The sequence below is a fragment of the Oncorhynchus masou genome, chromosome 27 (assembly GCF_036934945.1).
Source record: "Oncorhynchus masou masou isolate Uvic2021 chromosome 27, UVic_Omas_1.1, whole genome shotgun sequence".
Taxonomy (NCBI): domain Eukaryota; kingdom Metazoa; phylum Chordata; class Actinopteri; order Salmoniformes; family Salmonidae; genus Oncorhynchus; species Oncorhynchus masou.
This window is the reverse complement of record NC_088238.1, coordinates 17,531,072-17,558,573: the sequence shown is the minus strand read 5'-3', so window position 1 is coordinate 17,558,573 and position 27,502 is coordinate 17,531,072. Positions and strand designations below refer to the sequence as shown.

The following is a 27,502-nucleotide window of genomic DNA, read 5'->3' as shown; positions in this document are numbered from 1 at the left end:
ATTCTTCAGAATTTCGTTCCCCTCGTAACGTTTGATCTCTCTATCTATCTATCTATCTTTCTTTTTAAATAGAATTCCTGGACACAAAAATAGTATGAACGAACCACCAACTAAACATGCAACATCCATTGTTGTGAGCACATTTAAATTCTCCTGCAACTACTTGAGTTGATAAAATAAGGTTTGTCTGTGTTTGTATACTCTGGTAAAACTCTGTTGTGTCCGGTGTAAGGGCAAGGTTTATAAGGTCTTTACTCCATCTAACTCCTGTAGGTATTCTGCCATGTCAAGAGAGTAACATACTGCTTGTGTTCTCATCCCGTGATCATATGCGTTAATGTCAGATATCAAGGAAATCTTTTGGTTTCCTCTTGTAGAAAAAAAATATATGTATTTACAAGGTAGGATATAAAGAGATGGCATATCCGTGTGTGTGTGTGTGTGTGTCTGTGTGTGTGTGTGTGTGTGTGTGTGTAGATCTTAGCTAGATAACACACATAGGAAAGGGAGGTCACTTTCAGGAGGACTTGGCCATGCATGGGTGTGGTATGAAGAAACTACTCACGCACGCTGGTATCAAAAAAGATCAATTTCAGGTGGGTAACCATTTCAGACAGAACATCAAGTAATTACATTGTTAAACTTTTTTTGGTCATTTTTCAAATGACATATATACTGGAAAAATAAAACTATTCAAAAGTGGGGGTGCATAAAATCTCAGTGAAAAGCTAGAATCTGTTGGGAATGTGGCTCTGGTGTTAAGAAAGTGTCTCCTTAGATTCTAGTCTATGTGAAGAGTCACTACTGTGTGTGTGTGTGTGTGTGTGTGTGTGTGTGTGTGTGTGTGTGTGTGTGTGTGTGTGTGTGTGTGTGTGTGTGTGTGTGTGTGTGTGTGTGTGTGTGTGTGTGTGTGTGTGTGTGTGTGTGTGTGACGTGTGTGTGAGAGTCTGCTGGGACATTGGGCTGAAGACTGAGTTTCTGGGTTGAAATACAAGCCCTGGATAATTTTGCTGAAAACAAAATACCTTTCCAATTAGCTATGTACCTTACATTAGCTATGTACCTTACATTAGCTTTGGACCTTACATTAGCTTTGGACCTTACATTAGCTTTGGACCTTACATTAGCTATGTACCTTACATTAGCTTTGGACCTTACATTAGCTATGTACCGTACATCTAACATTTGATGATGTAAAAAACATGAAAACAACAGCTTATGTGCAATAAATAAAGTTGCATTTAACGGTATGTGAAAGCATACTTATAAAAATCAAATCTTAAGAGCTATATTTTCTTATTCATTCCCAAACTTGAAGGCAGTAAAAAAAACTATACATGTGAACAATACACAAACAGAATAACCCATTGTCCCCTAAAATGCATCGCTAATTCAGACTGTAGAATCTAGATTGATAATTCAGACACAGTCACAACACAAAGTCTATGTTGCATAGAATCAGCTGGAGAGAACCTGTGGTGTTTGGTCAATGTTTGGCAAAGATCAAAGGTCAAAAGGTCACCATCAAACCAACCAGCCCTCACACACCTTGACCCTAGGCAGGACATCACTCTGAGTGTGTCCTTTCAACTGAAAGCCACGTTACACACCTTCAAATCTCACAGGTCTGTAGCTTAGAGATGCACACCAGCCCATAGCAAATAGCAGATGCACACCAGCAAAAATAAATGTGTCACCAGGACTATGACAAACATACCAAAATGTAATCATTTCTTATTTTTTTTACCCCCTTTTGGTCCTCAATTTTCATGGTATCCAGTTGTTAGTAGTTACTGTCTTGTCTCATCGCTGCAACTCCCGTATGGACTCGGGAGAGGCGAAGGTCGAGAGCCATGCGTCCTCTGAAACACAACCCAACCAAGCCGCACTGATTCTGAGGAAACACCATACACTTAGCAATCTGGTTAGCGTGCACTACACCCGGCCCGCCACAGGAGTCGCAAGTGCGCGATGAGACAAAGATATCCGGACGGCGCTAGGCCAATTGTGCGCCGCCCCATGGGCCTCCCGGTCACAGCCGGCTGCGACAGAGCCTGGGCTCGAACCCAGAGTCTCTGGTGGCACAGCTAGCACTGCGATGCAGCGCCTTAGACCACAGGAGCATTGAAGCATTTCTTAATCAAAGCAACTTTGATTGAACTCATGTTCAAACAATAGCCCCAGCTACCAACCTCTCCCCATAGAGAAACAGAGAGCCCAATAGGATAGTTTGTACCTAGACATGTGATTGAGATAGACACACCAACAGAAACCGTCCAAAGCATGCCGCATCCACCTACTCCCCCACCCCACCCACCCATCCAATGTATAGATAGACAACTGTTTGGAGGGGACCCTGATATATGAATCATGGGACACACTTTACTATACACAGGCCAAGAGGGTACTCAAGTATGGTCAACTATATTATATTACTATCATTATCATCATTTATTTAATATATTCATTTGACATACTTATATATATTATATTTCTCTACGAGTGGGGACATACTGTATATTCATCTATACATTCGATAACTTGACAAAGTGCTATAAGTAAAACATGAAAGTGTGCATGTGAAGAGATATTTCAAATGTGTGAATGTAAGGAGAAGTCAGAACTATGCTAGTCTTACGCATAGCAGTTCACTGTGTATCTTACTAGGAGGAAAACCAGGCTTGAATCACAGCTAAAACCTGTGCCCAATAGTTCACATTCCAAAAATAATATGTTAAGCCACAATCATCCACAACGGATTGTCTGTGATAAGAATATATCTATTTATCTCTCACAACGACAGTGTACTCAACTATATACAAAGTCAACCTCAAAGGCAACAATGCAACTTTTCACTGTCACGTTCATTAGGTCACCCAGCAGAAAACATTTTGCAACTGAAAACTAAAATGAGCATTTCTTCCTGGACAACACCAGGTAGTCCCTCCTTGTTTCAGTCTGTTTTCTTCCATTTGGTGCCTAATAAACATGACCCTGTGCACAAGACTACCCAGTCTGTTAAAACCACACCAATTATACTTAGAACAATGTTTATATAATATATCTGATATATCAGCATCTAAATTTACATCTAGAGAAAGAAGAGAAGAGAAGGTCCCAAAATGTAAAAACATGCTTGCCAAGGGCTTTGTACCTTGTGCCAGATGAGGGAGTCATTTCAAATCGAGAATTAGAATTAAAGTGAGAGTATGTCACAAAATATACTGTGCGTCCCTGGATAAAAAATTCTTCATTCATCATTCAGTACTTAAACAATTGAGGAGAATAATCAATAAAACTCTAATAATCATAATTATAATACAAAAATAAGAGGTGCAATCTCCATATAATAAATCTTCAACATTTAATTCCCAAAATGCTTCATAAATTAATTAAATTATTCTAACAATATACAAAGCCATGAGGGGAATCCACAGGTAGTTATAATTTCATTCATAAATAAAAACATCTCCAGTCAAATAAAGCAATGAGAGAATCTAAACATGTCCGTCCCCTGTATTTATGTGTCAGTCTCTTACGATCATCTTTCTTTGTGGTGTGTTTGAATGTGTTGTTGACTGTGTGTGTGAATGTGTGTGTAATACCTGGTTGATTCTGTTCTTGCGTTGTTGCCTCAATGTCCTCCTCCCTGCCCTGGCTACACTACTTCCTGTAAACACAAGTTAATTTCCTGTAAACACATACCTACTTCCTCCCCACTAGCCAATCCACAGTCACAGCTCAAGCAATTCAAACGCTGACCCCTGACCCTTGACACCAAAACTCAAGATCCACAGGATACGTAAGAGATGTCTAACTCCCGCACCCTAACGGTCCTCGCCCGACCCCAATGGTGGACCTGTGAGTATGTCCAGTAGGTCTATAAAGAGTGGATCAGTGATGGAGACAGTAAACTCGAGCGTCCTAGCCATCCTCGCCTTTCTCTCTACGAGTTAAGAGCCTATAGAATAGACAAGGTTAACAGTAGGTTATTTAGGAGTGGATCTGAGCAGAGCTAGCCAGCAGTTTGTGCCAGCTGACCACTCGCTTCCGCACGTCCACCTTATCCAGCCAGATGTAGGCCTCTCCGATCAGGGTCTTCTTAATGAACTTCCCCCCATTGGACACCAGGAAGAGCTGGACAGAGGAGAGAGAAGAGTTAGACACAGGGAAAAGCTGGACAGAGGAGAGTTAGGCACCAGGAAGAGCTGGACAGAGGAGAGAGAAGTTAGACACAGGGAAAAGCTGGACAGAGGAGAGAGAAGGGTTAAACACCAGGAAGAGATGGACAAAGAAGAGTTAGACACCAGGAAGAGCTGGGCAGAGAACAGTTAGACACCAGGAAGGGCTGGACAGAGGAGAGAGAAGAGTTAGACACCAGGAAGAGCTGGACAGAGGAGAGAGAAGTTAGACACAGGGAAAAGCTGGACAGAGGAGAGAGAAGAGTTAAACACCAGGAATAGATGGACAAAGAAGAGTTAGACACCAGGAAGCGCTGGGCAGAGAAGAGTTAGACACCAAGAAGAGCTGGACAGAGAAGAGTTAGACACCAAGAAGAGCTGGACAGAGAAGAGAGGAGTTAGACACCAGGAAGAGCTGGACAGAGAAGAGTTAGACACCAAGAAGAGCTGGACAGAGAAGAGTTAGACACCAAGAAGAGCTGGACAGAGTACTGGACCGCCAAGTCTAGGTCCAAAAAGCTTCTAAATAGCTTCTATCCCCAAGCCATAAGACTCCTGTACAGCTAATCAAATGGCTTCCCCGACTGTTTGCAGTCCCCCTACGCTGCTGCTACTCTCTGCTACTCTCTGTTATTATCTATGCATAGTCACTTTAATAACTCTACCTACAGTACTGTACATGTACATATTACCTCAATTACCTCGACACCGGTGCCCATTGACTCTGTACCGGTACACCCTGTATATAGCCTCGCTACTGTTATTTACTGCTGCTCTTTAATTACTTATTATTCGTATCTCTGACTTTTTAATTTGAGGTATTTTTGTTGTATTTTATTAAAACTGCACTGTTGGTTAAGGGCTTGTAAGTAAGCATTTCACTGTTGGTTAAGGGCTTGTAAGTAAGCATTTCACTGTAGGTTAAGGGCTTGTAAGTAAGCATTTCACTGTTGTATTCTGCGCATGTGATAAATACAGTTTGATTTGAGAGAGAAGAGTCATGTTTAGAACAGACATCTAGCACTTTTATCCAGAGTATTCTTGGTAACCAGGACCCAACATTGCGTGCGTGTGAGCTGGCCGGCAACTCGATTTATGTAACTTTCTGTCACAAGAGTTCATATCCAGCGTGACACACAGAGCATGTGATATAGAGGGCAGCAGTACATCACACATACGAGCATCCTACGTATTATACTTGAAATGACATATAACAGTATCTAAGACAAGAAAAGAGATGCACGAGGTGAATAGACATTCAGGCAGGCAGACAGACAGACCTGCAGAGAGTGGCCGGTGGGGTTCATGCAGAATCTGAAGGTCTCGTTGAAGGAGGGCTCGCGGTCGTGACGACATACCCGGGTCTTCTTCTTGATGATCCTCTTCTGGGTTGCAATGTTCACCACATACAGCTTCACATAGAGGTCTGTAGACACACACACATATGAGCACACACTACGTTGGTCACAAAAGAGTTATCTTCTATTTTCTGAAACAGTCTGTGTGTGTGTATGTACCTGAATTCACATGTATCTGTACCATTTGAGTGTTTGTGTGTGTGCGAGCGAATGTGCATCGACATGAGTGTGTAAACGTGTGTGTGTGTACATGTTTGTGTGTAATGTACATGTACATATAGCAGTACCTGGCAGGTGGTCTGGAGACTTGAACTTATAAGTGATGTTTCTGCACTGGAGAATCTCCAACACCAGCTGGTCTCCCTCTGTCTTCAGCTCCTTCCTCAGAGCTATCTTGATCTCTCCCATTACCTGGGTCTTACCTACACACACACACACACACACACACACACACACACACACACACACACACACACACACACACACACACACACACACACACACACACACACACACACACACACACACACACACACACACACACACACGTTAATTCACATATACACACACACCGGAGGGGGTCGGTGCTGTTTAAAAATTAGGGAGGACAATTATTTTTTTACGAGTATGGCCTTATTTCTATTACAGCATATTGGATGACTGTCATTCATATTCCATTCACCCAGCTCAATGTAACAGAAATAGGTTTAGCTACTACATAATACTACAATTTTGCCTGTACCCAGTCTGTGAATGCACGTTTACAATGTACAGTGCCTTGCGAAAGTATTCGGCCCCCTTGAACTTTGCGACCTTTTGCCACATTTCAGGCTTCAAACATAAAGATATAAAACTGTATTTTTTGTGAAGAATCAACAACAAGTGGGACACAATCATGAAGTGGAACGACATTTATTGGATATTTCAAACTTTTTTAACAAATCAAAAACTGAAAAATTGGGCGTGCAAAATTATTCAGCCCCTTTACTTTCAGTGCAGCAAACTCTCTCCAGAAGTTCAGTGAGGATCTCTGATCTCTGACCTAAATGACTAATGATGATAAATACAATCCACCTGTGTGTAATCAAGTCTCCGTATAAATGCACCTGCACTGTGATAGTCTCAGAGGTCCGTTAAAAGCGCAGAGAGCATCATGAAGAACAAGGAACACACCAGGCAGGTCCGAGATACTGTTGTGAAGAAGTTTAAAGCCGGATTTGGATACAAAAAGATTTCCCAAGCTTTAAACATCCCAAGGAGCATTGTGCAAGCGATAATATTGAAATGGATGGAGTATCAGACCACTGCAAATCTACCAAGACCTGGCCGTCCCTCTAAACTTTCAGCTCATACAAGGAGAAGACTGATCAGAGATGCAGCCAAGAGGCCCATGATCACTCTGGATAAACTGCAGAGATCTACAGCTGAGGTGGGAGACTCTGTCCATAGGACAACAATCAGTCGTATATTGCACAAATCTGGCCTTTATGGAAGAGTGGCAAGAAGAAAGCCATTTCTTAAAGATATCCATAAAAAGTGTCGTTTAAAGTTTGCCACAAGCCACCTGGGAGACACTCCAAACATGTGGAAGAAGGTGCTCTGGTCAGATGAAACCAAAATTGAACTTTTTGGCAACAATGCAAAATGTTATGTTTGGCGTAAAAGCAACACAGCTCATCACCCTGAACACCCTGATCTCCACTGTCAAACATGGTGGTGGCAGCATCATGGTTTGGGCCTGCTTTTCTTCAGCAGGGACAGGGAAGATGGTTAAAATTGATGGGAAGATGGATGGAGCCAAATACAGGACCATTCTGGAAGAAAACCTGATGGAGTCTGCAAAAGACCTGAGACTGGGACAGAGATTTGTCTTCCAAAAAGACAATGATCCAAAACATAAAGCAAAATCTACAATGGAATGGTTCAAAAATAAACATATCCAGGTGTTAGAATGGCCAAGTCAAAGTCCAGACCTGAATCCAATCGAGAATCTGTGGAAAGATCTGAAAACTGCTGTTCACAAATGCTCTCCATCCAACCTCACTGAGCTCGAGCTGTTTTGCAAGGAGGAATGGGAAAAAATTTCAGTCTCTCGATGTGCAAAACTGATAGAGACATACCCCAAGCGACTTACAGCTGTAATCGCAGCAAAAGGTGGCGCTACAAAGTATTAACTTAAGGGGGCTGAATAATTTTGCACGCCCAATTTTTCAGTTTTTGATTTGTTAAAAAAGTTTGAACTATCCAATAAATGTCTTTCCACTTCATGATTGTGTCCCACTTGTTGTTGATTCTTCACAAAAAATACAGTTTTATATCTTTATGTTTGAAGCCTGAAATGTGGCAAAAGGTCGCAAAGTTCAAGGGGGCCGAATACTTTCGCAAGGCACTGTAGGTGCACAGGTTGAGAGAAATTTGAGCAATCAAAGTGACAGACATTGACACATTCACTCTTGCCTGCCTCTAGCTTAGCTAGGGTGTAATCATTAGTCCAACAGTTGAATATGACAGTCTTCATTCGACAAATTCAGGTATGTTGATCCCCGTTTCATTCCGTTTGCTTCCGTTTAAGAATTTATTTTTCAACAGAATCGGCGGAATGAATACACCCGTGATCACATGCAAACACAGTTCACTTTGATCGTTGTGTAATCCCTTACCACATCTACGTGCTCTCCTCCTGTCACCTTTCCCTTCCCTTGTGGACTTCAGTGCACAACACATTAGCTGCTTGTGACCAGGCTAAAAACAAATCCAAGCCAAACCTTCATATCATAACCGCTAACTGCTACACACAGCCTACATCACCATATTAACATCATAGTCAATATAGCTACTAGAACTAATGCATTAGTAAACCCGCTATAATCATGCAGTACAGTGTACAGTCAGCAGCAAGCAGTTTAGCAGTTACACCGGCGGGCCCCTGTGGCAATAAATTAATAAAATCAAAAAAGCTTACCTTGACTTGGAAAAGTTCCAGTGTTGGATAGCCATATCCAGCTAGCTAACATAACATCCCTCTCTGTTTGAGCCGGTTTGTTTGACTAAACTAGCTAGCTGCATTCGCTAGCTAAGTGAAAGTGAAAAAAATACAACTAAATATATCGCTATATAACTGTTCAACTATTGTCTTTCTCTTTGAGTCAACTACTTACCACATTTTGTGCACTGCTAGCTAGCTGTAGCTTGTGCTTTCAGTACTAGATTCATTCTCTGATCCTTTGATTGGGTGGACGACATGTCAGTTCATACTACAAGAGCTCTGATAGGTTGGAGGACGTCCTCTGGAAGATGTCATAATTACTGTGTAAGTCTATGGAACGTGGTGAGAACCAATAGCCTCCTAGGTTTTGTATAGAAGTCAATGTACCCAGAAGGGGACGGAAATTAGCTGTGCTCCGGCTACACCATATTGCTTGCCTACAGAGTGCTGTTGAGTGTACTGTAAACCTTCATTGCAAAACAGTGTTTTAATAAATGATTTGGTGACGTGAATATATTTAGTATAGTTTTATCTAAAAAGCATAACTTTTTTAATGTTTCACTATTTTAATGAAATTCAATAACGATGATGGTCCTCTCCTTCCTCCTCTGAGGAGCCTCCACTGATCACTAGAGTGTTCCTTCCATGACACGTGTCAGTACTGTATGAAGTATGCTCACAAGGTCAGATGAATGTGACTGGTGCTGTCACTTCCTGATGACTTATGACTTCACACCAGTCACAACACTCACACTGGGATTCAACTAAACCTGCCCTAGAGAGCAGACCAGCTAACCATAGTTACATCTGAGGGATGTGTTGACACATACTGTACACACTGAAGCTCACAGGGACATACTCACACCTATACACACACATGCATGCACACCATAGAATTACTCTTCCACCTCCAGGTGGTATACACACACACCACTGTGACTTACCCTCAGAGTCCATATGGCCCATTGGTGACATCATCACGTCAGTGCCATTTGGAATCTTCCCACTGTCCGGAAAAAGATCATATCAAAGTACAGAAATATACACACTGAGTGCACAAAACATTAGGATGTAAAATACAGTATATACAATAACCAAACTCACAACCGAGGGACCTGGAAGATGGCACTGTCCACGGCATTAGTCCCACCCTCATCCTCCAATAGGCTGTGAGCACTGCCACTCAGACCGCTGTCCAATGATGCGGCTGTTACTGGGGCGTCGCCGGACCTGCCGGGCCGTGCTGTACGGAGATTGGACGACACAAGTCATGAGAGAGAGAGAGGGAGCCCTATATAGGCCTGGTTGAGAATGTACTGCCTTATGTGGGTGCACTATAGGTCTCAATAAAGGCCTGGGTAACTGTCTCCTTTGGTTCCATTGTTGATATAGTATTACAACACCCATGCCTACTGTTACTATATTCAATATTATTTAGCACTTTGAGTGTGATGTATAGCTCTTCCACTTTATGTGACATAACATTGTGTGTGTGTGTGATCTACAGTATAAGGGCAGCCAACACCTCTCCTCCAATAAACATCAAATTGTTATTATGAAAAGCACCACCATACTACAGAAGACAGGCATGAAGCATACACATATGGGCAGATGTAGTGGCATACGTACAGTATCATCCCTCACACATAAACGGGACAACATTTTCAAACCGCTTCATCATTGGACACACAGAGAGAACACAAGGACATAGACACATAACGATCCAGAGAAACGGTATCAAACATTAAGCAACATAAATATGTTCACAACAGACCAAACAAAAGGCCCACAGACCCTATTACGCATTAGTAATCTAAATGTCGGACGAAGTGTGTGTCTCTGCTTTGTGGGGATACCTAATCATTTTACTCTAAAACACATTGATGTAAAGTTACTTAAGCAATTTTACATTTGTTATTCAATCATCACCATTGCATCTTAGTAACTGATCGTAGTTTCAAAACTTGAATGGTTTAAATGCCTATTTATGTGTTTGCTTTGCAAAAGTTGCGCATAATAAATGCACTGTTTATATTCACAGCAACTTCTACAGTAAGTAAGTGTGTTACTGACTGGGTTTGACCTGGGTCTTCATTGTTCCACAAGACTGTGTTAGCCAGCTGAGCTAAAGCCTCGGCATTAGCTCTGAGATCTAAATGCCAAAACAAGTTCAAATCACTTCTTTAGGTCTGGCAAGGTTATACAGAAAACCACCTCTGTCACATAAGTGCAGTGGTGAGATAGATATAGAGTATGACTGGTTGGTTGTGAATGGCGTGGCGTGGGATGTGTGAGTCACGTGACATGAAACTGGATCTATGCCGACGCTCTTCTCTCAGGCCTCTCGACACGATAAGAAAAAAGAAACGTTTGCTAATACCATTTCATGACCCAAGGGAGGAAAACGGAGTAAAAAAGTTTTATAAACTGCCCTGAATGCTGATTGGCTGACAGCCGTGTTATATCAGACCGTATACCATGGGTATGACAAAACATTTATTTGTACTGCTCTAATGATGTTGGTAACCAGTTTATAACAGCAATAAGGCACCTCGAGGGTTTGTGATATACGGCCAATGTACCACGGCTAAGGGCTGTGTCCAGGCACTCCGCATTGCGTCGTGACAGCCTTCAGCCGTGGTATATTGGCCATATACCACACCCCCCCGGGCCTTATTGCTTAATGGTTTTATGGTAATTGCTGTCAAAGCCTGATTTATTGTTAGGGAACAATGCCGGAGCCCTGGATTGATAGTCTATTTCCTGGTATTAGCAAACTGTGTCCGCGGTCATTAAGAAATTGTGTCTCGCTGCATGAATCTCTGGCTGTGTGGCTGGCTGTGTGGCTGTGTGTTAGCTCTTTATCTCTCTCTCTCTCTCTGGTCACAATCTCTCCTAATATCCCTTTCTGTCTGTTATACCTTGTCAGATCTCTTTTTGTCTGTTGTATTGTGTCAGATCTCTCTCTTTCTGCAGGTGTGCGTTAGTAGTATCCCAGCCTGTCTCTCTCCGGCTGCAACAATCTTTGCAGTCAGTCACACGACAGAAAGGTGCGACTCTCACCTCCTTCTCTCTGTGGCCTCTCTTCAGACATGGCTTTCCTGAAGGTCAGGTGTCTGCCGTCTGCTTGGCTCCCAGTGGCCGATGCTGCCGGGCCCGGCGGGTCAAGGAGCGAATCGGATTGGGCTTTCTGAATGGTGAGCACGCCCACTATGGTGTGTCTGTGGTGCCTCAGGGAGAGGCGGCCTCTTTGGGCTGGGGGGTAGGAGACTGGAGGGCGTAAGGGGCGCAGGCGCGGGACAGGGTCACGCCAAGTGGGTAGAGGGCAGAGGTCAAGGCCGGGGGCAGGGGGCAGGGGGCGGGCAAGATGGAGACTCAGAAAGCAGGAATATCATCACCATTGAAACCAGCTTTACTGTCAGTCACATGCAGCCACAGTGTGCTGTGCACAGTCGCCCGGCCCTCCACATCACATAGGGGTGGGGCTTCTACTGATGTGCATTGTGCTCCAAAATAAATAAAAAGAAGGGTGGGTGGGAGAAGGGCAGCGGACTGCATGCACAGCCATATCCGAGTGGAGTAGCTTCAGAAAGCCGGCCATTTTGGTATAAAACAGAAACCAAAATAAGTCCAAAACACAGGGAAAAAAAGGTATAATGAAATTTAAACGAGAGGGTTAGGTTGGGAGACTTTCTTCTGAGTTCATCGTTGTAAATGCTTGGATCAGGTAGTTCAAACGATTCAAGTGATATCTAAGTGTAATTCCTAGCCTTCCCTCTCTTGGACCATGACACCATGACTAGTCCAAACTGAATCAAATATACTGTGTCTACTAATCTACTGATTCTACTGTGTGTACCATGGTAGTCAATGGCTTGATCAATTATGTGAGAGCACTGGCAGTGGTACTGTGTTCGGACACTGATTGACAACTGGTCCCAAAGTGATTTTTCAAAAGCCCTACTTGTTTGTCGGGAGTCAGTCTTGTTTAAGATCATCATTGTCATTCTGTGACATTCTGTTAACTATCTTACAAAATTAAATAATACAAGAACATTTAAAAGAATGTTTGAAACAAACTTGGTTTAAGGGAGGATGATTATGCCTGCAACCTTATGATTCGTTATTTAAACGTTTAGTTCCAATTTATGATCTAATTTAACAGAGGGTTTAGTTTCTGTTTTTAGAAACGTTAGTTTAGTTGTAGTAATTGCATATTTCCTTTTTATCAACCTTTTATTAACCAATGAAGTATAAAATGTTTTTAACAGCAATCTTTGTGGCTTTGGAGGTTCATTGAAACAGGGTAAACTGAGGAGTAAACTTTAGTGTAAACTCTTAAACAAGAAGTGCTAGAATACGGTAAGTGTGATGCTGGATCTACACACCGTGGGAACATACAGAAGAGAAGCAGTGAGGGGGGGAGTACGGAAGGCACCAGAAGTAGGACAAATAAAAAAGGAGGGGGAAAAAATAGAAGGAAAAGGGGAAAAAAGCGAAAACAAAGAAAAGAGCTGAAACTGGACAGAAGGGGAACAGATGAGCGCGAGGCGGCCATGCTGCGGAGGCTTTATTTGCGTCTTTTACTTGGTTGGAGGCGTTGCTGTTGCTGCGGAGCCGGAGCTTCACCCGTTGCTACAGCGACACCGCCGGCGCCATCCTGCTGGTGTTGCCTTGCACTTTTGCGAGGCGCCGCACGTGGAGCCGCGCGTGGCGTATGTTGGCTGTGGCCCTCGGATGGGGAAGGCTTCGATGTGCCGGGGCTACTGTGAGATTTCTCAATAGTGGGCACCTGCGTGTCTAGAACAACCAAATTCACCAATTACCATCTATCATTACCATTAAAGCTACCATCTGTTGTTGTGCTCTTCTGTTTTTACATCAGGGCTAGATAGCTACTAAGCTACATGCCACATTCTGTAGCGCCCTGTTTGAATGACCCTTTGGAAGTGGGTACTTTCCAATTGTTTGGGCCACATAAGTTTTCCACTTAAATTTGGGGTTTTCCAATTAAGTTGAGGGTTAAGACTGAGGAGGTGGGGGTTGTTTTCAAAGCCTTCCATGGCCATGTTGTGTAAGGACGGGAATGGAGGAAGCTGAGGGTAGGAAAAGTCTGAGCTGAGTGGAGTCATGGCAACAGCAGAAAATAAAAACATGGCAAAGCAAAGAGCATGAATCCAAAGCTATAATGGGTGAGTCTGAATAGTGAGGGAGAAGTGACAGAAAGAGAGACAGAGAGAAAGAGAGAGACAGGCAGAGAGACAGGCAGAGATAGCTAGGCAGACAGAGAGAGAGAGACAAAGACAGCTAGAGAAAATGAGAGAGAGAGAGAGAGAGAGAGAGATAAAAAGAACAAGGGAGAAAAGGAGAAAGATAGAGAACCAGAACAGGTACAGATAGAGAGAAAGGAGTAGGGTAGGTTGTTCATGATGACTAAGAGGCCAGAGGGAAGGGAAAGACAGAACCTCTCCTACCCTTGGCTGGATCAGGGAAGATCCCATGGCTCCGGCTCTTGATGACCGACGACTTGGGCGGGTCCTGGTTCCCGTGGGCGGGTGTTTTGGGGGAGGCGTGCTGCGAGGGGGGCTTGGGGGAGTCCTGGTTACCGTGGGCCGGGGTTTTGGGGGAGGCGTGCTGCGAGGGGGGCTTGGGGGAGTGCTGGCGCCCCTGTGCTGAAAGGGAGCGCCGGTGGTGCTCTCCCTCACTCTGTTCCTTCAGAGGGAGCCAGCGTGGGACGTTATCCATGTTAGCTGTGTTGGACAGGTCCATCAACACCTAGAGGAATACCCACATACATCTCCTTTAACATCAAGAACACCCACACACATCCCCTTTAACATCAACCTCACATAGTGGATGGCTGCTTCTTATAGGAAACTTACAGCAGCTGGGTAGCCTAGTGGTTAGAGCGTTGGACTAGTAAACCAAAAGTTCAAATCCCCGAGCCTACAAGGTACAAATCTGTCGTTCTGCCCCTGAACAGGCAGTTAACTCACTGTTCCTAGGCCGTCATTGAAAATAAGAATTTGTTCTTAACTGACTTGCCTGACCTACCTAAAGGTAAAAAAAAAAAAAATCACAGTAATGTATGTCAGAAGTGCTATGGCCAAAATGCATGTCTTTCTCTCTCACCTCTCCCAGAAAGTCATTGGAGGAGCACTTGTCGTAGTCCCACACGCTCACCTCCAGCAGCTTCTTCCTCAGCTGAAACACAGCACACAGACACACACATTATTATTCCTCTAAACTCACAAATGCAGTATTCACAGTAACCGACATTGTGGTTATCAAAAACAGTTAGTGATACTGTAGCAGTACCTGTTCCAGGTGGATGTTCTTATAGATAACAGTCTGGTTCCACTCTGGGTTCAGAGTCTGGCCAGCTTGTTTTGATCTCCTCTTATTCTCAGCACTGGAATCACACACAGACAGAGCAGGCCATTAGCAAGGTATGCGCGCACACACACACACACGCACGCACGCGCACACACACACACACACACAAAACATAGAAATTCAGAACACAATAGCACAATGTTAGGGTGCAGGGCACAATGAAAGGAAGTAGCGAGCTATGTTAAGATGTAGGGCACAATGTAAGGGTGTACAGAACAATGTAGGGCACAATGTAAGGGTGTACGGAACAATTTAGGGCACAATTAAAATGGAAGACTAAAGGGAACAACACTGGATACAACGGATATCACAATATCAAGAACAACGTCAGGGTGAGGTACAAAGTAAAACACAATATTAGAACAACAATTTCGGGTACTTTATATGTCTGACAGACATGTAGGGAAATGAGTTTTGGGAAAGTGGGTAATCATATGTTAGGTCATATGGAGGTAGAGTCTACTGGAGTATGCATATTAGAACACAATCTAAGGAGGTAGGGAACAATATGAGGGCATAGGGCAGAAGTGTACAATGCATGGGAGTGGAAAGGTTGTTAGAGTGAGTATATATTGATTTGCTGGGGTTATACGCTCGTCACCAGCACCACATGCATTGGGCCCTGAGCCTTCAACTCAATCGTCATCACAATCCAGGCCCAACCTTACTACAACCTAACAGCAACCATCAAAGTCAAAAGTCAGAGTGGGCAAATCACATACCTGGCATTCTGGACAACCATGACCTGACTGAATGGGTCCAGCATGCATTAAATATAAGAACAGCATACAAAAACAAGAGTCAGTGTCAGGGGGGTTAGGAGTGTGTGTGGGGTGTGTGTGGATGTAGTTTTGGTGGAAGGGGGGTTAAGTGAGTGAGCAGTGAGGGTTCAGGTGTGTGGTGGTGGGGGGGGGGGCAGTGTGGTGTGTGTATTTGGGGAGGTCAGTAACAGGGACGTGGGCATGGGGCACAGGATATGTGTTGGGGCAGTGAGAGAGGAACGTGTCTGTGTGTATTGTGAGTGTGCATTTTCCCCCAGCGTGTGTGTGCTTGTATATGCATGTGTGTAACACTAGTCCAGTGGTCCCTAAGGACTCCATAGATAAGGGTAGGGTAAGTGGGAGAGCTGATTACAACATGACATAATCACATTGAGCACTGAGATCCAGACGTCTACAGTGTGGATCGTATTACAAGCTATTATGAGTCTTATCGATTTCCCTGCTCTATTCCGCCTAGCAACAAGAGCAAAGGGGAAAACTCAGCAGAACTACATGGCAAAATATAACATAATTTACATCATGTTTAGGGTATTACATGTGTGTCGTTTGACGCTGATTAGGTGTTAATGACTCCCTTCATAAAAACGAGGTATCAAATGTCTACATAGAAACAGTTCCAAGAATGGTAATTACATTTCATGTCATGTGACAGGCTTGTAACAGGCTTATCACAGTGGCATGATGGAATTGATCTGACATCAGGTGTGGGTGCATAGAACACAACATGCCATGGCCAGCTAAAATCAATCGTAAATCTATTTTAAGATGAATGGGAGTTAGTTTTAAGCTTTCCAAAATGGCTTCCTTTTGAAGTGGTCTCGCCATGGTTTTAATGGTAATCTTGGTTCTATGCACCTCTTCCGTATGAATGCGTTTGTCTACATGACCTGAAATTCACAAGGCCTTTTACACACGTGAAACACCCTGAAACTAAACTAATCACCTTTCCAGTGTTTTATATACACTTAACACACTTACAGTAACGCGTTACCACACAACCATTCAACACTGCTATCGATAATGCTTCCACTACGATATGACACAGTTCATTATTAACTCACAGTGATGCACATCCGACAAGGAAATGCTCTGGTAACATTACGGAGCATAGATACATGGACAGAGCACAGCAACAGAGCAAGGATGAGAAGTGAAAGAGTTACATAATGGCTGTAGTGTGTAGGCTACTATAGGTGATCTGTGAAGTGGACTTAACTTCTCTCACCAAAGAGATTGTTCTCTCCTTGACTTGACTAGTTCCAGTGTTTCTGTCCCTACCTCTCTGCTATAGCCTAGAATCCAAAAGGAATACCACTCCTCACTGCTTGCCTGCAAACTAAACTGAATATACTTTCATTTCAAATTTAAAAAAGAGTGATATTCGGTTTGGATTCCATACCAGCTTTCTTTCTTTGGTAGGGTTGCAGAATTCTGTTAAGTTTCCCAAAATTCCCAGAAATCCGGATTGGAGGATTCCGGATAAGCCGCTTATTCTCTCCTGACTCCAAGAATCTTCCAGCCAGGATTTTATTTAGAAACCTGGGAATTTTGTGAAAGTTATCCGAATTTTGTAAACCCTACTGGTAGCGTATCCAACAGACTCACCCCCTCCCCGGCAGGAGGTAGACTTTGACGAAGGGGTCGGAGTAGCCGTTGTTGTCTCGGGGGGCCAGGTTCCTGGCTTGGAGCACGTGAACAATCAGGTTCCCCAGCTGCTTGTCATAGTTGATTTGAAGCTGCAAAATCAAGAGACGGTGGAAACTCAACGAGACGACTGGCCTTAGTAAAACACCTTATGAAGTGCATGGATATACAAGCAGTGGTGAGTCAAGGAATCTCAAGGCAAGGCTTGGTCAGCTGACCTGTATCTCTCCAGTAACAGGGTGGGATTGTGTCTTCACAGGTTCCGCAGACTGGAAGATGAGAGAAACACATTTAGAAACAGCAAGTGTGTGTGTGTGTGTGTGTGTGTGTGTGTGTGTGTGTGTGCATGTAAAGAACTGTCGATGAGTACAGAATTATGCATAAGATTAGTTAGAAATGCTTTCAAACTAAAATGCATACAACATACAGTATGTGCATAGAATTGCCTCTATTGAAAATTAGACAGTTCTTTTCAACATAAAATATGTTCTAGTCATGCAACCAGAAGATGACGCCTGCGTTCAATTTAGCTCCACATCATCCTCCACCCGTTCACCTTGCTGCTGTGGCGTTTCTTGCTGACGGAGGGCGACCCCGGCTGTCCCGGACTCTGGATGGCGCTAGAAGTGGTCGAGGCGGCGCCTGAGATGGCAGAGTGGGGTCCTTTCTCTCCCCCCACCGTGGAGGAGGAGGACGTAGCGGTGGTAGGTGGAGGAGCCTGCTGCTGGGACACCTTCTGTAGCTCTGCAGCCAGTTGCTTTGGATCCACCCCCGGAGACCTGGGGGGTCTGTCACCTAGAGCACAGACACACACGTATGGACACAAATTCACAAAGAGAAACACACACACACACATTTGAAGTTATGGAATCATTCACTGTGGTAGAGGCCATAGTGATTGAAATATGTATTATATATATATATTTTGTACCTTTAGTGAGGAGAGTCGAGAAAAAGGGGAAGTTGAGAGAGAAGGTAAAGAAGAATGAGAGAGAAGGGGAAGATAGCAGAGAGAGAGGGGGGAGGACACCCTGGGGTGAAGAGGCTAAGCTCTTACTCTACCTGGTTTGCTCTGGTCTGGGAGATCAAGGTGCTGAGAGCCCTCTGAGTCAGCCAGCATGTTCAGATCTCTGAGGGAGAGAGAGCGAGAGAGCGAGAGAGCGAGAGAGAGTGTGTGAGATTGTGAGAGAGAGAGAGAGAGAGAGAGAGAGAGAGAGAGAGAGAGAGAGAGAGAGAGAAAGTGAGAGAGACAGATTGAGCGGGTAAGAGAGAGAGAGACAGGTTGGGAAGAGAGAAAAGAGAAAAAAATTGTGTCAAAAAGAGAGGACAGAGATGAGTGGGAGAGAGAAGTCACCAGTAAAGTGAGGGAGTGCGAGGCAATGAGATGAATTTAGAGAAGACTGAGATTTGAAAAAGAAATGTATTCCATGTGAATCAGAAACAACCCACTCTAGAGAACTACTGAAGCTAATGAAGACTGCTCACTTCCAAATATTTGAGGTGGAACCCCCGCAAGGCTGTTATCAGTGAGTGTAGGTGGCTGTGCTCAAAGATATATCTTAAGGCTTAAATTCCTACTCCTCTTTCAAATCATGACAAACGATAAATGAGAAGAGAGAGAGGAAGGTAGCTGGACAGAGAGAAACTGAGAAGGAGAGGGAGATATATATAGAGAGAAAGAGTGACAGGAACAGAGAGAGACCAATAAGAAAGGGAGAGACAGTCAGAGAGAAAGTGGGACGGAGAGGGAGAGACAGTCACAGAGAGAAAGTGGGACGGAGAGGGAGAGACAGTCACAGAGAGAAGAAAGTGGGACGGAGAGGGAGAGACAGTCACAGAGAGAAGAAAGTGGGATGAGAGGGAGAGACAGTCACAGAGAGAAGAAAGTGGGACGGAGAGGGAGAGACAGTCACAGAGAGAAGAAAGTGGGACGGAGAGGGAGAGACAGTCACAGAGAGAAGAAAGTGGGGGAGAGGGAGAGACAGTCACAGAGAGAAGAAAGTGGGACGGAGAGGGAGAGACAGTCACAGAGAGAAGAAAGTGGGACGGAGAGGGAGAGACAGTCACAGAGAGAAGAAAGTGGGATGGAGAGGGAGACAGTCACAGAGAGAAGAAAGTCGGAGAGGGAGAGACAGTCACAGAGAGAAGAAAGTGGGACGGAGAGGGAGAGACAGTCACAGAGAGAAGAAAGTGGGATGGGAGGGAGAGACAGTCACAGAGAGAAAAAGTGGGAGAGAGGGAGAGACAGTCACAGAGAGAAAAAAGTGGGACGAGAGGGAGAGACAGTCACAGAGAGAAGAAAGTGGGACGGAGAGGGAGAGACAGTCACAGGAGAGAAGAAAGTGGGACGGAGAGGGAGAGACAGTCACAGAGAGAAGAAAGTGGGACGGAGAGGGAGAGACAGTCACAGAGAGAAGAAAGTGGGACGGAGAGGGAGAGACAGTCACAGAGAGAAGAAAGTGGGACGGAGAGACAGACAGAGAGAAGAAAGTGGGGAGAGGGAGAGACAGTCACAGAGAGGAGAACAGTCACAGAGAGAAGGTGGGAGGGAGAGACAGTCACAGAGAGAAGAAAGTGGGACGAGAGACAGACAGTCACAGAGAGAAGAAAGTGGGACGGAGAGGGAGAGACAGTCACAGAGAGAAGAAAGTGGGACGGAGAGGGAGAGACAGTCACAGAGAGAAGAAAGTGGGACGGAGAGACAGTCACAGAGAGAAGAAAGTGGGACGGAGAGGGAGAGACAGTCACAGAGAGAAGAAAGTGGGACGGAGAGGGAGAGACAGTCACAGAGAGAAGAAAGTGGGACGGAGAGGGAGAGACAGTCACAGAGAGAAGAAAGTGGGAAGAGACAGTCACAGAGAGAAGAAAGTGGGACGGAGAGGGAGAGACAGTCACAGAGAGAAGAAAGTGGGACGGAGAGGGAGAGACAGTCACAGAGAGAAGAAAGTGGGACGGAGAGGGAGAGACAGTCACAGAGAGAAGAAAATATGCTCACAATCTCACGCAGAGTTCTGCCTCGCCACACTGCTGTACCACAAGCCCCTGCACTTCCTCGTAGGTCTTCCCCGTCAGAGGAAGCTCGTTCCACTCCAGCACCTGCATTCCTATATTCACACACACACACACACGCACACACACACGTACACAAACATAGTTAGTTTACCATATAAAATGTATCACACTTAATTCTCACATTCGAAAACTGAAACCAATTAGCTAAGTGTAAAGTGTATCACCTCACACACATACAGAAACACACCACACAATCATCAACAACACACAGTACCAATGAGTCCTGTTTTAACACCACAACACACTGCTGTGCAGCCTCCTATAAACTCAAACTCTTTCTCCAACAACCCCATGCTTCAAAGAAAGTTAAACCACATGACCACAGGGTCAGTAGCAGGGTTTGGATCAATTCCATTTCAATTCAGTCAGTACATGAGATCACATTCAAATTCTACAATTGAAAGTGTTGCTTTGTCAAGTCTTGTACTGAAGTTTTGATTCACTTCCTGAATTGAAATGCAATTGACCCTGGTCATTAGAGGTCAGATCAGGCCCAGGCACCACAAACTCACACACGCACACACAGGCACACAAACACACACACACGGCACACACACATGGCACACACACACGGCACACACACACATGGCACACACACACATGGCACACACACAGACCAGTCCTACAGCACTGCAAAAGCACACACACTCCGTGCTGTCCAGCAGCACTCACACAGGTGAACGCGAGTCTTGACGTAGGCCAGCTAGACTCTGACTGCGCCGGCGCTCCTGAGCTGTGTTACCCACATGGAGTTTCACACTAGTTACTCAGTGACACAGTATGGCAGTATGACTCATCACACACACTCGGTCTGAGCCTTCGCACCTGCTAGAATTGACACAATTCTGTATTCACACCGCTCACTGTGAGAAACCATGTTCCAAAGTTTCAGCGGAAGTGTCACCTTACACAGAGAATGGAATGGACACAGTCATAGCTGCAGCTCTCCATGGTAACGTTTTCACTGGCAAAACGATGAGCTCTGCTAGAGTGAAAGGTAACAGTGTCACTAGGCTACTACCCATCTCCTTCAGGCCTGGATGTTTTAGTCATCGGATAATACATACTACTGGTGAATGCAACTTCCTGGGATCATCCTAAATGTGTGTGTTAATGAGTGCATGCAGGTATGTGGAGTAAGAAGAACATGCATTTGATTTGAATGAGGATTGATGATCTGCACTGTTTGGAGATGGACACTTATCTGGGCCGTGTAGGGAAAAGTAGGGAAAACATTTTGAAACAGAGAGGTACTGGATCTGAATTTGTACAATAAGAAGAACACAGGTGTTCATTTTCAGTTGCAAAGCGTTTTGTGTTGACTGTATGCAGAAGAGGTTGACGATGGTGCCTCCATAGCTGATCTACTAGACGAGTGCAGAGGTGAGATCCAACCTGTCACAACATTGATAAATACACACCGGTCCAGACCAACCTGTAGTTAAAGATCATTCTGATACAGCTGACACAGAGGAACAGCTGTTATTCAAAATGTCATTTAACCTTTATTTAACTAGGCAAGTCAGTTAAGAACAAATTCGTATTTACAATTCAAGCCCATGATAAATCAGAGATTGAGGGAGGAAGGGAGGGAGGGAGGACAAAGATAAATTGATGGAGGAGAGATTGGTCAGGTGCAGGGAAGAAGGGACAGAGAGAAAGCAAGAGGGAGGGAGGGAGAGTGAAGGAGGGAAAGATGAAGAAAATGGGGAGAGAGGGCACACACACACCAAATGCATGCATGCACACACAATAGCACAGACACACACACACAGTGTGACAGATGGATGGCCCTAGCTCCCACCAGGTGGCTCTGAGCTGTATCTCTTCCCTCTTCTCTTTACAGTCCTCTGACCCACCTCTCATACATCAGGCCCCAGACAGCCCCTACAAAGGCAGGGGCCACAGCCGTGCTAATTCACAACTGTCCAGCATGGACCCTGTACAACCCCCAGACTGAGACAGAGAGAATGAGAGAGAGACCAGAGAGAGAGCGAGAGAGATACCAGAGAGACCAAAGAGCAAAAGAGATGGAGAAAGAGAGAGACCAGAGAGAGATAGACCAGAGAGAGAGAGATCCGAGAGAGACCAGAAGGACAGAAAGAGAGAGACCAGAGAGAGAGAGAGACCAGAGAGAGAGAGACCAGAGAGAGACCAGAGGGACAGAAAGAGAGAGACCAGAGAGAGAGAGAGACCAGAGGGACAGAAAGAGAGAGACCAGAGAGAGAGAGACCAGAGAGAGACCAGAGGGATAGAAAGAGAGAGACCAGAGAGAGAGAGACCAGAGGGACAGAAAGAGAGAGACCAGAGAGAGAGAGACCAGAGAGAGAGACCAGAGGGACAGAAAGAGAAAGACCAGAGAGAGAGAGACCAGAGAGAGACCAGATGGACAGAAAGAGAGAGACCAGAAAGAGAGAGACCAGAGAGAGACCAGAGAGACAGAAAGAGAGAGACCAGAGAGAAAGAGAGAGACCAGAGAGAGAGAGACCAGAGAGAGACCACAGGGACAGAAAGAGAGAGACCAGAGAGAGACCAGAGGGACAGAAAGAGAGAGACCAGAGAGAGAGAGACCAGAGAGAGACCAAAGGGACAGAAAGAGAGATACCAGAGAGACCAGAGAGAGACCAGAGGGACAGAAAGAGAGAGACCAGAGAGAGAGACCAGAGAGAGAGAGACCAGAGAGAGACCAGAGAGAGAGAGAGACCAGAGAGACAAGAGAGAGAAAGAGAGCGACCAGAGAGAGAGACCAGAGAGAGACCAGAGGGACAGAAAGAGAGCGACCAGAGAGAGAGACCAGAGAGAGACCAGAGGGACAGAGAGAGAGAGACCAGAGAGACAAGAGAGAGAAAGAGAGCGACCAGAGAGAGAGACCAGAGAGAGACCAGAAGGACAGAAAGAGAGAGACCAGAGAGACCAGAGGGACAGAAAGAGAGAGGCCAGAGAGACCAGAGAGACCAGAGAGAGACCAGAGGGACAGAAAGAGAGAGACCAGAGAGAGACCAGAGAGAGAGAGACCAGAGAGAGAGAGACCAGAGAGAGAGAGAGACCAGAGAGACAGTAAGAGAGAGCGAGATAGAGAAAGATACACAGCATCACACTGCGTGGTCTCCCTCCAGTCAAATCAATAAGTCTCATGAAAGTCATTTCTGTTAATAGGACATAGCCATCCATCTTCAGGTAGTGTTGTATTGACAACTGGCCAGGAGTGAGACTGTCGAGGGATAAATGGACAATGCTTACTGCCTGTTGTGCCTAAGGCCCCTTAGTTTGGATTCAGATCTATACAACTCTGGGCCATAGCCCTACCACTGAGTTTTAGCACATTCCCAGAGATGTAGTAATGAAATAATATGAGTAAACCCTGAACGAAGGTCAAGATGACAGGAGTAAAGTAACAGAAACTCTAATGTGAGTATTGCTAAGCTGGAGTAATAGTTGCTAACTTACAAAGCCATTCCCAAACTTAAAATGCATTTTGAGCTTTGATTGAAGAAAACCTGTGATATTTTACATTCAGAATTCTGAAAGCGCTTGGGTGAAATATCTCAAACCTTTCGTTCTCTAAAGCTCCCACTCACGGACTATTGCCTGGAGGTGACAAAACCAAATGCAAATGAACTTCTATTTTTGTCGTCTCCGTGTCGTTTCCTCTCAGTCCTCACATCTCACTCAGTCAGATTCCTCTCAAACCATCTGTCAGTGAGCCACTGCTGCATTCATACACACACACTAAGGATAGAAAATGACAGGAGAGAAAGGTAAACAGAGAGAGATATGGATGGATAAACAAACGGATTTAAGGAAACAGACAGATGGAGAAAGACAGACGAGTCCTTCTTCTGATAAGAATCACTCATGTCCAGGCTTGGACTACTTGATTCTTGAACTGATTGATTCTTAAAGGGAGAAGTACATTTCACATGTAGAAATGTCTCTCTCAAATGTTTTTTTGAGCAACATAAGCGCTTGACTGATATACCCATTTTGCACCATTTCATATTCATTATGGCCACGCAGAAAATGAAAACAAGCATTTCTTATTGGACGAGTTCAGGTAGTCCCTTCCTGGTTCAGTCAGTTTGGTGCCTAATGAATACGACCCAGGAGTGCAGTATATTTCCCAAGATTTGTGAAGTTAACTTACCCTCTAGTATCTTCCCAGTCTGTTGGGCAACTCCTCCAGGTAAGACTTTAGCGACGTAGGCTCCGATGTGTCCGTTGGTCCCTGGAACCTCTTTACCTCCCACCACTCTGATACCCAATCCATTCCCTGGAAATGAAGAGGTAGAAACCCCCAAATGAGTGAGAAGCATGAACACACACAACTATACACATGCACGTACAGTGGTCAGACACCCATTAAGAGTATGCATGCACAGGAATATGTATCCAGTGTAGAATGTAGACACACACATGTATGTACACGCACGCACTCACACACATACATACAGTACACACACACACACACACACACACACACACACACACACACACACACACACACACACACACACACACACACACACACACACACACACGCACACACACAGTAGTTTAGAGATCAGTCATTTAAACTAAAGAGTAAATACACGCTTATCACACTGACACAGTCACCCAAATCCCACAGACAAATGGTTCATTTTTAGCACTTCTCCACATTAACAAGAACCTTCTTTGTGGCCTGCTGACTAATTGCAAAAAGCTAATCCTGTGTGTCAATGATACGCCATTTTGAGCCAGGATGGATGACTGATGAGAATGGAGATGTGCCAAATCAACAGAGGAGCCACGAAATGTCTACCCCATTTTGGGTCAAGACCAACATTAAGACCTGTCACTGCGTGAAGACAGCTGTGTTTGTGACAGATTGTGTCCATGTGCAAGGTAAACTGTGTTTCCCTTACCTGACACGCTGCGGTCCTTGGGATCCCTCTGCAGTTTGACTCTGGTGTGAGGAAAGGGGTAGTAAACACCCTTCCCCTGAGAGACACATACAGGAAACTACATAAGTGTGTTGTAGGCTATTACACCTCAACAGATAGCTGCAGTTACTGATACAAATGCATGCTTGAAAATGTCTCCACAATTATGTAGTCATGAATATATATGTAATTAGTTTGGGTTATTTATGCAAGAAAGAATAAACAGTAAAGCATTGTTTTAAAAGTCTGTGTGCATATGGGTATTTCTCAACTTTATGACTTGTGCCGTGTGTGGGTTGGTGCGTGGGTGTCACCTGTCTCCTGTCCGACCCTTGTCCGTTCTCTGGTCGTCCCTCGCGTGGTTTGTCAAACCAGTCCGTTTCCTCTCTCCGTAGGTGGTAGGCTTCAGAGACAAATAGGCCATGATCATTAACCCTGTCAATCAGTCCCTTCTAACCTATCAGTGGGGACAAGCTTTCTGATTGGTTGGAAGAGGATTGCATGCTGGAGAGGGGACGGGCAGTTGAAACAGGAAGGAAAAGAAAGAGGCCTCCAAGAAAGGTACAAATTTAGGGAATTTCAAGATATAAATGACAAGCAACTAAATGATAATACTTTTCTGATGAAATATTTAACGCCAGGGGTAACTTTAACTTATCTTATGGTAGATGTCATTTATTGCCATTAATGTTTGGCATGTTTTTCACACTATCATGCCAACCTGACCAATGCTCTTTTTAGTTCATATGGCACAGTATAGGGTTAGTCCGTTTTCTTTACATAGTTTATAACAACTGGCACCAGTTACTGTACAGTATGTAACCATGGTAACAGTCTGACGTTTAGACTGGTGTAGCTCACTTTTAGAGTGCTGGTAAATGTGAAAATAAATGTACGGTCCTGTATCTTTAGATCAGCATTGACAAACTGCAGGTTTGAATTTCCGATTGGTGTAAAGCAACCTCCCTGACTCATCAATAAGGAACAAACGGTACACAGACGCCAGCTAACATCTACCAACATTGAGTCATATTGGAAATACATGTTGACGTCTGGAATGGTTAAGATGTTGGCTTATGGATGATTGACAGGTAGGGGGCAGGGCGGGGCAGGATAATGGAACACCCTCGAACTAATACTATACCGTTTGGGATATTCTCATGTGATTGTCGGGGATCATCTCTGTTCAGTGCCAGCATGGAGTCACTTAGGGCTGTAACCAAGGGAAATTGATAAACATGGAGTTTTCTGCCCTATATGACATCATGTAGGTCAAAGGGTCAAGTTCTACACACTTATTATGGGATAGGGATATTGGATCTAGGGGGTTTATTTCCTGTCATGACAAGACCTATTGGCACAGCGGTAGATTTTTTTGTTCATATGCATATGAAATCAATGAAACAGTGTTATGAAGGGAATTGTTTTAAAGTAGACATGGTTGTCAGCAGAATAGAGATGGAGACATAACAGAGAGAGAAAAGAGAAAACTGTAATGCCTACATTTTGTTAGAGCATGCGTAAAAGAGCCGAATAAAGAGTGACATCACAGAATCAGGAAGAGCTTTGTTCATGCTACAATAAACATTATATTCCCCATGCAAACGTGTACAACAAAGGTATGACACCCATGCACGTATTCAGACAAACACATGCAAATTAAATGTATTTATTATAGATTAACAGAACATGCATTAACAGAACATGCATTGGAAAACCCTTAGAGATGGACATGCAAGAAAGTGAGAAAGAATTCTAGAAAAGATAGAAAGGATCCTTCCCATATCATCTAGAAATTGTCAAGTGTATTTCATCCAAATAAGACATACTGCACTGATGCAATGACAATACTGTATGTACCTAACTACCACAACAAAATACATTTAAACCTTCCAATAGATCTGTAATAGGCCTGTCATAGTCTAAATAGATCATGTATCATGTAACATAACGTGCAGTGTTCACACATATACACATTCCTATGAATGTCCTCACCTGAACTACTGAATTTGAAATAAACATAAAATATCTGAAGAACAAAGCAATAAACACATTCCATAACATTTTTTAGCCAGAGGCACATTTTCAATTGATCACTTCAGAGGAAGCGAGGATCTTTTCCCATTTCCCTGCACAATCTGACCTGAGCTTTCAAGTAGAG

General features: G+C 44.3%; 1 protein-coding gene across 6 annotated transcripts in view; it reads right to left on the bottom strand.

Moving 5' to 3' along the window:
• Positions 1–2,334: 2,334 nt before the first annotated feature.
• pcloa (piccolo presynaptic cytomatrix protein a) overlaps positions 2,335–27,502 on the bottom strand; it is a 72,472-nt gene continuing 47,304 nt past the window's right edge. Inside the window, exons 10-29 of one of the 6 annotated variants that reach the window (XM_064939380.1) lie at positions 26,486–26,554; positions 25,656–25,744; positions 25,324–25,399; positions 24,564–24,689; positions 20,343–20,451; positions 18,410–18,477; positions 17,904–18,142; positions 17,566–17,616; positions 17,309–17,439; positions 15,644–15,670; positions 14,844–14,937; positions 14,658–14,729; positions 14,000–14,300; positions 13,113–13,325; positions 11,589–11,795; positions 9,630–9,768; positions 9,470–9,531; positions 5,827–5,961; positions 5,462–5,607; positions 2,335–4,137 (exon numbers count right to left, since the gene is read on the bottom strand). In XM_064939380.1, the coding sequence (XP_064795452.1) occupies positions 3,994–4,137; positions 5,462–5,607; positions 5,827–5,961; positions 9,470–9,531; positions 9,630–9,768; positions 11,589–11,795; positions 13,113–13,325; positions 14,000–14,300; positions 14,658–14,729; positions 14,844–14,937; positions 15,644–15,670; positions 17,309–17,439; positions 17,566–17,616; positions 17,904–18,142; positions 18,410–18,477; positions 20,343–20,451; positions 24,564–24,689; positions 25,324–25,399; positions 25,656–25,744; positions 26,486–26,554 (2,498 nt within the window). In that variant the 3' untranslated portion in view covers positions 2,335–3,993. Of the gene's footprint in view, positions 4,138–4,191; positions 4,597–5,461; positions 5,608–5,826; positions 5,962–9,469; positions 9,532–9,629; positions 9,769–11,588; positions 11,796–13,112; positions 13,326–13,999; positions 14,301–14,657; positions 14,730–14,843; positions 14,938–15,643; positions 15,671–17,308; positions 17,440–17,565; positions 17,617–17,903; positions 18,143–18,409; positions 18,478–20,342; positions 20,452–24,563; positions 24,690–25,323; positions 25,400–25,655; positions 25,745–26,485; positions 26,555–27,502 lie in introns of those variants that run through there. The other 5 variants (XM_064939375.1, XM_064939378.1, XM_064939379.1 and 2 more) reach the window with 5 other exon arrangements.